We start from the raw sequence: 11,320 nt of genomic DNA on the forward strand, positions 1-11,320 counted from the left end.
TTGGATTGGTATTATTTTGAAGCGGGAATTTACAAGTTCTTCATAAACGGCCACTATTCCACCAAAATTTACTACTGATTAGGGCGCGGCCCTTAATTTTTTGACTCTGAGGATAAAATTAAACGTTTTCAGTTGAAATATTGGTTCAAGTGCTGTGCACCTGCATCAGAGATACGCCTAACTTCCCAAAACATTTAAACTACNGGCTTTTATCATTTTTAACAGGACAATGATCAGAAACATCCTCCGAAACTGAGACCAAATTGGTATAAATCCCAAGTTTTTATAATTATGGAGTGACCTGCGTAAAGCCCAGATATGATTCAACAGAAAACTTATGGAATTATTTGAAAATGCCACTGTTGAATTGCGAAAATTCGCCCAATCGCATGCAAGACCTTGGGCATGGCGTTGAGGAAAACCGGTGCGCGTTCGCAACAGAGTTCGTCTAAAACCTGTGCGAAAGTACCCCAAGATGACCATAAAAGCTAAAATATTCAAATTGGTTATGGCCAATTTATTAAAAGTCAAGCAAATGGTACAATTTTCATATCGGGTGCAAAACTGGAACAATCTAGTTGCTACGTTTTTTTGCAATTTTCTTCTTTATCTGCTTGTATTAATTGCAAGAAAATTCACATTATGTATTACTGCTCCGGTTTTGCTCCTCAGTGTATATATATTTTTTTTTTATATGAGAGTTGAAGTCGGTTTTTTTTTGCTAAAAATTACTTGTTTTTATAAAAATACACCTCACTATCTAACAAAAACCATATATGTCCAAATTTCAAACTTTGTAAAAAAATAGAAAAATTCAACAAAATTTTAAAACACCAAACTTTTTAAATAACAACTTTTAGAAAAAAGATAAGTATGCAGTTTTATAGCCCACTGAATTCTAGCTCAAGAAAGTGCAAGTTTCAAGTGGCTAAGAAATCGNACTCTGAGGATAAAATTAAACGTTTTCAGTTGAAATATTGGTTCAAGTGCTGTGCACCTGCATCAGAGATACGCCTAACTTCCCAAAACATTTAAACTACTAGGTTTGTATGTGTACATTTAATGATGTAGGGCCGTGTTACGCCTTAGGTAGTAAGAACTGTGGTAACATCGATGGTAAAAATAAAAGTGACAACAAATGAGCATTTTCAAAGAATTTGGCAATTTCTGAGGATATTTTTCGCAGGCTTTTATCATTTTTAACAGGACAATGATCAGAAACATCCTCCGAAACTGAGACCAAATTGGTATAAATCCCAAGTTTTTATAATTATGGAGTGACCTGCGTAAAGCCCAGATATGATTCAACAGAAAACTTATGGAATTATTTGAAAATGCCACTGTTGAATTGCGAAAATTCGCCCAATCGCATGCAAGACCTTGGGCATGGCGTTGAGGAAAACCGGTGCGCGTTCGCAACAGAGTTCGTCTAAAACCTGTGCGAAAGTACCCCAAGATGACCATAAAAGCTAAAATATTCAAATTGGTTATGGCCAATTTATTAAAAGTCAAGCAAATGGTACAATTTTCATATCGGGTGCAAAACTGGAACAATCTAGTTGCTACGTTTTTTTGCAATTTTCTTCTTTATCTGCTTGTATTAATTGCAAGAAAATTCACATTATGTATTACTGCTCCGGTTTTGCTCCTCAGTGTATATATATTTTTTTTTTATATGAGAGTTGAAGTCGGTTTTTTTTTGCTAAAAATTACTTGTTTTTATAAAAATACACCTCACTATCTAACAAAAACCATATATGTCCAAATTTCAAACTTTGTAAAAAAATAGAAAAATTCAACAAAATTTTAAAACACCAAACTTTTTAAATAACAACTTTTAGAAAAAAGATAAGTATGCTTTTTTATAGCCCACTGAATTCTAGCTCAAGAAAGTGCAAGTTTCAAGTGGCTAAGAAATCGCTTTAATTTTTGATAATTTTTTTCCTGGCGGTGTCACGCATATTTTCCCATTCAAAGTATGTTTGACAATTGTTCTTTGTATGGAAGCAAATAATAACACCATCCGCAAAAAAAACGATCAACAATCNCATTTTTAACAGGACAATGATCAGAAACATCCTCCGAAACTGAGACCAAATTGGTATAAATCCCAAGTTTTTATAATCATGGAGTGACCTGCGTAAAGCCCAGATATGATTCAACAGAAAACTTATGGAATTATTTGAAAATGCCACTGTTGAATTGCGAAAATTCGCCCAATCGCATGCAAGACCTTGGGCATGGCGTTGAGGAAAACCGGTGCGCGTTCGCAACAGAGTTCGTCTAAAACCTGTGCGAAAGTACCCCAAGATGACCATAAAAGCTAAAATATTCAAATTGGTTATGGCCAATTTATTAAAAGTCAAGCAAATGGTACAATTTTCATATCGGGTGCAAAACTGGAACAATCTAGTTGCTACGTTTTTTTGCAATTTTCTTCTTTATCTGCTTGTATTAATTGCAAGAAAATTCACATTATGTATTACTGCTCCGGTTTTGCTCCTCAGTGTATATATATTTTTTTTTTATATGAGAGTTGAAGTCGGTTTTTTTTTGCTAAAAATTACTTGTTTTTATAAAAATACACCTCACTATCTAACNAACTTTTAGAAAAAAGATAAGTATGCTTTTTTATAGCCCACTGAATTCTAGCTCAAGAAAGTGCAAGTTTCAAGTGGCTAAGAAATCGCTTTAATTTTTGATAATTTTTTTCCTGGCGGTGTCACGCATATTTTCCCATTCAAAGTATGTTTGACAATTGTTCTTTGTATGGAAGCAAATAATAACACCATCCGCAAAAAAAACGATCAACAATCACGCGAATTTTTAGCCACTTCAAACTTGCAATTTCTTAAGCTAGAATTTAATGGGCTATAAAACTGCACACCTAGATTTTTTCTAAAATTTCTTATTAAAAAGTTTGGGGTTGTTTTAAAATTTTGTTGAATTTTCCTATTTTTTTTACAAAGTTTGAAATTTGGACATATATGGTTTTTGTTAGATAGTGAGTTGTATTTTTATAAAAAATAATAAACATTAAACAAACAAAAAATAGCCGAAACTGGTCACAATGTCGTGTCCCTATTATTTTTCACATGACTGTATGTGGGCGTGTCCAACCCCACCCACTTTTACATATTACAGTTTTTACTCTTAGCAGACCTTGGGGTAAAAATTTTATCCCGATATGTCCATTAAAAGAATTTTGGGCCTCTCTCCCCATATAAATGCAACCACTGAATTTTGGCTTTCAGTTTTTAAAGTTAGATGTATTTACTCTTACTTACTAGAAATAATACAGTCAAATTCTTAAGTTTATTTTCGTTTTATTCGGTATCGATTACCGTGGAATGAGCCTAAAGTTATTATTAGAAATGAAAAACATTAATTTTATTATTATTCTAATGTACGTAAGATAGATATTAAAGAAAATGCAAAAGATCCCTTTGGCCAAATATTCAAAATCTGGTTTTACGTCATTTAAAGCCGTTCGTAACAGTTCTGTTAAATGTTGGTTACTCCATAGGTACGTTCGTTTAAAATCTCCAGTAAAAAATGTCCAACAGCAAAATTCCGGCGGAATGTCATCTGTTCTCTCACAAGAGAAAAATATTCCGAATAGTACGCGAACAGAAAATTTACAGAAACTTGCAAGTTAGACGAACAGCAGAAAGAAATTTTGTTTACATTCAAATGTATAAAATTGAAAACATAAGAAAACAAATCCCGAAGTCTTATCCTGACACAGTTCTCTGACTAAACGAATACTTCTTCTACTTACTTTTTACAAATTTAATTAGTCGCATTTTACTATTTTAACCTCCAAACCATCAAATTCAATTTAGGTATTTGCGTAAATTCCAACCAGCTGTTTTTTTTGTTGGTAACTTGCTGTTGGCAAAAATTTTTCCAGCAGAAACTAGCAGCTTTCCCTTAAAATGAAATGTCATTTTGCTCTCTCAATTCCCCCTACTTTGCAAGTTTTTAGCATACGCGAACACAAAAAGCTGATAGTTTTTATAACTTTCAATAATTATCAGGTTGTTGCCGGAATTCAAGCAATGGCAAAGCTTTATGATGAATTTCCAGTGCCCTATCTTCTTTTAATTCCAAAAGCTCCAACTCTTCGCTTTTCTTAAAAAGGAGTATTTCGGATAATTTCGGATGTTACATAAAAAATGGTTTATGAAGTACATTTAAATAATTTCAAATTGGCAGATCTTTTTTAAAAAGCAGCGAGAGCATAAAAGAAAAATAGAGAGTAAAATTGAGAGCAAGAGAAAATTTTCAGAAAATGTTATTGAACGCAAGACTAGTAAAAACTTGCAACTTAAGCCATTTTGACACTTTTTGACGGTTAAGTTTTGGCGCGCGATTTTCTTTTTAGTTGGGAATAGTTCCCATCATCATAACATTAAAAAAAATACAATAGATTTAAGTTTTTCATCCATATTTTCATTTCACTAATTATGTTTCATGAAATCATCCTCTTAAACAGTTTGTTTACATTTGAATTTGAAACATAACCTTACTTTTTAACTCCTGCAAATTCCTGCTAGTAAAATTTTTACTTGCAAGAATTTGCAGCTCTCTCGGGTTGTTTTGGGTTATTGAATGCATTTCCAGTAAAAACTTGCAAGTACTAGTAACAATTCGTACCAATTTATTTATATTGAATGGACCTATTGTTCCGATCTCAATTTGCGTATGTGTATAAAAAAAGAATAAAATAAAAAACCAAAACAATGGAAAAGAATGTCCAGCAAAGAAATATGTATTTTAAAAAGTAAAGAGCCAAAATGTTCTAAGCAAAGAGAATGTAAAAAGAGCCGCACTTTGCTAAGCAAAGAGCCGCATTTAGCTCAAAGAGCCGTGTTTTCCCACCGTTGATATAATCCTACATTAAAANGGAGAGCAGGCTATCGAAGGTGACCCCTAAAATTTTCGGGTTGTTTACAGTCGGTATTGGTGTGCCATCGACGTGTATACCTAATTCTAGCCTGACCTCCTTCGTCCAGGTGGTGAAGAGGGTCGCCGTTGATTTCGTTGGGAAGGGTGTTAGGCTCCTTGCAGTGAAGAAGCGAGAAAGGCTGGAGAGATAGTCGTTTACTTTTGACCAGAGCTCATCAATTCCATACCCGGATGCCAAATTCGAGCAATCGTCAGCGTATGAGATCAGGGAAACTCCCTCAGGTGGTTGAGGAAGCTTCGAGATGTAGAAGTTAAATAGTAAGGGGGAGAGAACACCACCTTGTGGAACCCCTTGTTTAATCCTTCTTGGTTTCGAGGTTTGATCTCGGAAGATTACTGTCGACCACTTATATAATTCGCCGACCATCGCATCAGTCCCTGTGGGAGTGAGGAGGCCTCGATGTCTTCTAGTAGCGTGGAATGCCAGACGGTGTCAAACGCCTTTGACAAGTCCAGCGCTACTAGGACCGTTCTCTCACAGGGGCGGTTTCGATTTAAGCCTCGAGTTATTTGGGTGTTTATAGCGTTAAGTGCTGTTGTTGTGCTGTGCACTTTACGGAATCCGTGCTGGTGCTTCGCTGGGGTCAGGTGGAAGGTGAAGTATGGGAGTAGTAGGGCCTCAAGTGTCTTAGCGACCGGGGAAAGGAGCGTTATCGGGCGATAAGAGTCTCCTTTGTTGACGGGGTTCCCCGGTTTCAGCAGCGGGTCCACTCTCCCTGATTTCCACACATCAGGAATGATGAGAGTGGCCATAGACAGGTTGAGGACCTCCGTTAGGTAAGCTACTCCCTTAGGCCCTAAATGTTTTAGCATCAGCATACAGATTCCGTCGGGTCCAATGGCTTTGGAGGCTTTCGGCTTCCCGATGGCCCCCTTCACTTCACAGCTGGTGAAAACAAGTGGTGCACTGTTTTTTGGCAGCTTGTGCAGCCTCCTGGTCACTCGACGTTTGGCCCTGTCTACCGAAGGATGCAGTGTGAATTGCCTTCTAAAGTAGGCTGCGCATTTCTTCGGTCTTCCGCTCTGTCATCACGCTTCGTTGGGTTAGACAGGGACCTCACGGTTGACCAGAGCTTACTCACACCAGATGTTAAGTTACAGGCCTTCAAGTGCTCCTCCCACTTTTTCCGCTTATGCTGATTTACCAGTTGCCGAATCACCAAATTAAGGTCCGTCAGACGAGGGTCCCCGGGGTCGACCTGGCGTAGGTGGTCACGCTCATTTGCCAGTACAGCTGCTTCGGCCGGGAAATTTGGGCGGACTTCCGCGATACGTCCGGACGGGATGAAGCGAGCCGCTGCGGCAGTGACTACCCATAATCCTGGTGGGGCCGTCGTCGTTCATGGTGCAGAATGTCGAATCGTCTATCTGCTCAGCCAAAAGGTTTCCCCTACGATCATTGGGCAGGCTTGAATGCCAGAGATCGTGGTGCGCGTTGAAGTCACCTACTACCATTCGGTTTTCACTCTGAGTAGCGCACCTATGTCAGGGTGATATCCTGCCGGGCAGCAGGTGACAGGGGGTATATAGACGTTGAATATTTCGAGTTCGACATCGCCTGACCGGACAGCTATGCCCTGACATTCTAGTGTGGTGTCCCTCGGGTCGATGTCTTCTTCGGTAAGCCGATACTGCACCGTGTGGTGTAGGAGGAACGCTAGTCCGCCACCGTTATCTCGCGATTCGATATCCGGTTTTCACTCTGAGTAGCGCACCTATGTCAGGGTGATATCCTGCCGGGCAGCAGGTGACAGGGGGTATATAGGCGTTGAATATTTCGAGCTCGACACCGCCTGACCGAACAGCTATGCCCTGACATTCTAGGGTGGTCCCTCGGGTCGATGTCTTCTTCGATAAGCCGATACTGCACTGTGTGGTGTAGGATGAACGCTAGTCCGCCACCGTTATCTCGCGATCTTTACGGAGCACATTGTAGGCGGCGCAACCCAATAGAGTTGAGTTGCTGTGCAACTTCGTTTCTTGGACCGCAGCTATCAATATGCCATGCCGACCCATAAAGACTGCTATCTGCTCAATCTTACTCTGTAGTCCGTTGCAATTGAGTTGTAGGAGTTTCGTATGCCTTGGGAGGCTAGTCGCGATACGGGGGGTGAGGGAGGAGTGTGGTCTACCTTGGGCCTGTTGCATCTGAGGCGCTTGCTGTTGCTGCCTGTTGGTAGGTGCCTGCAATGAGGGCGCTGTTGTCTGTGTCAGCGGTGCTCTACAGAATGGGGCACTGTAGTTCGCAGTCCATTCGCGCGTGGTGCGTAGACCGGAGCATAGGCGGAAGTGACACCAGCCAAGGCATGAGTTGCATTGGTAAAACCCGAGTCAATCAGGTACGTGGAACCGGCTGTCTTGGGAATGCGTGATGTGTGATGAAAATCGAACTGCGTGGTTACATATTGTTTCGTTCCCGAATCGCCCCGTAAGGCTTCATTGTTGCCATATTTTTTGACACACGTTTTAAAACTCGTTTTCTTTTCTGACACCAATAAATCTAAAAACTGGGTAGATGGTGAACTAAATAATTCGAAAATATAGGCCCCTATTATGAGATGCATTCGATCTTCGACTGAAGTCGAAAGCGTTGATCGAACGAATTTTCATTTGGTATGATGAAGATGAAAAATAGCGCTATTTCGAATTTCTCTCGTTTAGGTTGTTTACAATAGTATATTTTTCACCGCTGAGAAGCTTTGTTTACAAATCGGGCAAACTAAATACATATTATATATTTATTTATATTTGTGCAAATTATGTAAAATGAAATAAGGCGAGTTTATAAAAATTTGGTAAATATGGGTATAACGAAGTTCTGGTCGACGATTCGTAAGAGGATGGGGGCTTAGTAAACTGGGCAGGATTAGAAAACGTTTAAGTTTAGTCTTTCGAATATATTTTGACATACAATATATTTAGGGAATTCAGCTACAAATTTATTCCACTTTTTCTGCATTTCGCACTAAAAAATTTAATACAAACAAAAAAAACATCAAAAATCGGACTCAATCAGTTTCTTGCAAATTTTATAAGCTTTTAATAAAAGAAAATTACCAAATTGGTTGAGAAATAAAGACTCCAGTGAATTATCAACATTAAATTCCATTTGACCACTGTACGCTGTGGTGTAGCGATTAGCCTGGGTTCAAGCCCGGTTAAACCCAACATAAAAAAAAAAAGTTTTTCTAATAGCGGTCGCCCTCGGCAGGCAATGGCAAGTGTATTTCTGCCATGAAAACAGCTTCTCATAAAAATACAATCGCCGTTCGGAGTCGACGTAAAACTGTAGGTCCGCTCCCTTGTTTGACAACATCAATGCGCACGCCACAAATCGGTCAAATATGTTGAAAATAGAACTTGACCGGTAATGCGGAAATGCTTCTTTTCATAAAGAAAAATATATAAATTTTTAACTCCAATTCTAATTAGATACTATTAAATTTGAGTATAGAAATTAAAGAAATAATCTGAAATAGATTTTTAAATAGAATCTTCGATAAACAGAAAAAATACCGGATTCCGGATATCTACCGGATAACCGGCACATCCCTAATCGATATAATGGCTTCGCTTATATTTGCCTTACCTGGGTTGTTTTGCAACGTGTTGGCTCAATACTCGTAGCAGATCACTGATAAATGCATGTGATTTCAAAACAAAAGTATCTTAAAAATTTTTTTCAAAATACGTACATATTTTGTATTTAAATACTTTTCGGAAAAGTAGTGTATATTTGTGTTTCAAATACTTTTTATGCAAGGTATTTGCTATGTACGAAAGTAATACTGAAGAATTCCCAAAAAAAAACTATCATTATCTCCAATCGCTATGTGTGTTTAAAATTCAATGCAATATCTATGTAGTAGAGACTTACCCAATATAGTTATGGAAGGATTAAGTTTGCCCTCCTTGTTGAAAAGCGGTGGGTTTTCCATTTTAGCGAATGGCTTATTTGGATCAGGGTCAGACGGAGTGCCTTCTACTCGTGACCACTGTCCAATAGTAGACCCTCGACCTACTACAAAAATTGAGATGATAAATGTATATTGAGTACCATTCAATCGTGTAAAATTTTTTCTTACCAATCGAATGCAACACTAGTGTATGATCCTTTATGACTGCATTTTCAAGTATTATTGATTCTCGAATTCGAACGCCGGGTCCGATGGTCACACCCGGTCCTATCGATACATTTGGGCCAAGCTGGATAATTTGCGATTAAAACTATTTCACAATAGCGAACATAAACTCACTGTTGCACTATGATGGACTGTAGCACTCGGATGTACATAAACGTCCGGATATATTGTACAAATTAAATTAGAATCATACTCATTACGTTTCACTCCAAAATTGGCTAACCTTTCCGGATGAGTATTTTTGTATAGTTCTATAATTAATACATTGTACATAAATTTTTCATGCATAAAAAAAAAACATTTAATACCTAAATAATGACGATTTGCATAAATAGCAGAGCCGGCGGTTTTTAATTGTGACCACCAGTTAGGCACTGGCATTGCATAGAGTCTATTAGTACCAGCAAGCGGCGTCAAAACCTCTTGCTCCCATTGTATGTGTCCTTGATCTTTGCCGTTACCTCCTCCATTAGTCATACTCGGGCATAAATATTCCTGACCCCTCGAATAAAACACATCAGCAAGATGAGAAAATATATCTACGGAGCACACGTAGACACCACAATTAATAAAGGTTGACACGTATGAACTAGGCTTCTCTACATAATGCGATACAACACCGCTATTACGATCAAATACCAGGCATCCATAATGTAGCGATTGTTGTCGTGTTGCCTCAGTGCTCATAATGGTCACCAAAGCCGTATCGACTCTCTGTCTATGAAATGCATATAAATCTAGCAGTGGGAAATCAGCGCATACGTCGCCATTTAGTACAAAAAAAGCACGAGGATTTCCTGAACGTATTTGATCACGAAAGTGGTACATGCCGCCTGCAGTGCCTAATGAAGTAAACTCTTGCAAATATCTAAAATAAAATATCAGGATACGTAACGAAACGAAGCGCATGTTATGAAGATTTTTATAACTTATAGGTACCTTATATTAATATTGTAAAGATTTTGCATATCACTGACAAAGTTCTCCATTTGAAGTTGAGAATAATAGCCAATAATTAGAATTTCTTTTAGCTCTGGAACACGCAGACATGCCTCTATGTGATGCTGAATGATAGGTCGTCCGGCAACTGGAAATAAAGGCTTAGGTGTGTCTAAAGAAAGCGGGCGAAAACGAGTTCCTAATGAAGTCAAATAATTATATAACTCAGTTCAAACTGTAAACTATATATTCCATGCCTTTTTGAGGTCCTCCTACTAAGATTACGGCTTTCAACATTACCAAGAACTTATGTTGCCAAGTTGGCTTCGAATCAGTAGTACGTGTTGTTTTCCGCCTGTTAGAGAAGTAAACACTATAAATGCACTTTTGGACCTGCAAAATAATCGACTGAACTATCGATTTATAAAGAACCATATTTGACCATCTTTTATTTTTCTATAATACCGCAATAACGTAAAGGCCACACATGCAAGTAAAAAATAACCGTTAGTACTATGTTCACGTTGAAATATTAAGGGCCGGTTACTCAATGTCCGGTTAACACTAATCTGCGGTTAAACATCATTATCGACGTCTTCGACTCCATGCATACAACAGGGAGTCGATAACGCCGATAACTATGTTGAACCGGAGATTAGTGTTAACCAGACATTGAGTAACCGGCCCTAAGTCGAGTTTAACCCCTTGAGTTTATGAATAATACCATGTTCTGACCGACATCGAAAACATGTTTTCGTTGCTAAAACTGGTTTTCGACTTAAAACTTGTGTTTTCGTCCATGTAGAATCTGTCAAACGAAAACCAGTTTTCGCTGAAAACTACTTGAAAACCCACGTTCCTCATTCCAATCGGTGTCTTTACTAGTTTTTTTTTCGATTATTTATCGAAGTGGAAGTCATATTTTATCATCTTTAATACGTCATTTCGGATTTATTGTTAATTGGCTGGCAAAAGTAAAATAAGACTGAAAGTAAGAGGTTGCTAATGAAAAGAAAATGAAAGAAAAGCATTTTGGTTATGTTTTTGTTTAGCAAAACTGTAATCAGAGGTTGTAAGAAATGTCAACGAAAACGCTAACAGCCGGTGTGAACAGCCTTCAGCCCACAATCCCAAAACACGTTTTCAAAGTGTTTTCGTTGTCGGTCAGAACATGGTATAACTGTCAAGTGTTTTCATTGGGGTGTTTAATAATGATACGCTTCTTTAAAGTTAGTATACTCCTTTATTTAAACTATAAAATATACAAA

At 38.1% G+C, this 11,320-nt stretch overlaps 1 protein-coding gene across 1 annotated transcript in view; it reads right to left on the bottom strand.

Moving 5' to 3' along the window:
* Gmppa (GDP-mannose pyrophosphorylase A) overlaps positions 1-10,444 on the bottom strand; it is a 21,730-nt gene extending 11,286 nt beyond the window's left edge. Inside the window, exons 1-6 of the mRNA XM_017610605.1 lie at positions 10,310-10,444; positions 10,053-10,251; positions 9,422-9,981; positions 9,228-9,364; positions 9,057-9,177; positions 8,849-8,992 (exon numbers count right to left, since the gene is read on the bottom strand). Coding sequence (XP_017466094.1) covers positions 8,849-8,992; positions 9,057-9,177; positions 9,228-9,364; positions 9,422-9,981; positions 10,053-10,251; positions 10,310-10,349 — 1,201 coding nt within the window. The 5' untranslated portion in view covers positions 10,350-10,444. The remainder of the gene's footprint in view (positions 1-8,848; positions 8,993-9,056; positions 9,178-9,227; positions 9,365-9,421; positions 9,982-10,052; positions 10,252-10,309) is intronic.
* Between the last annotated feature and the right edge of the window lie 876 nt (positions 10,445-11,320).

Source organism: Rhagoletis zephyria, unplaced genomic scaffold (genome assembly GCF_001687245.7).
Source record: "Rhagoletis zephyria isolate East Lansing unplaced genomic scaffold, Rhagoletis_zephyria_1.1 Rzeph_scaffold_00321, whole genome shotgun sequence".
NCBI lineage: Eukaryota > Metazoa > Arthropoda > Insecta > Diptera > Tephritidae > Rhagoletis > Rhagoletis zephyria.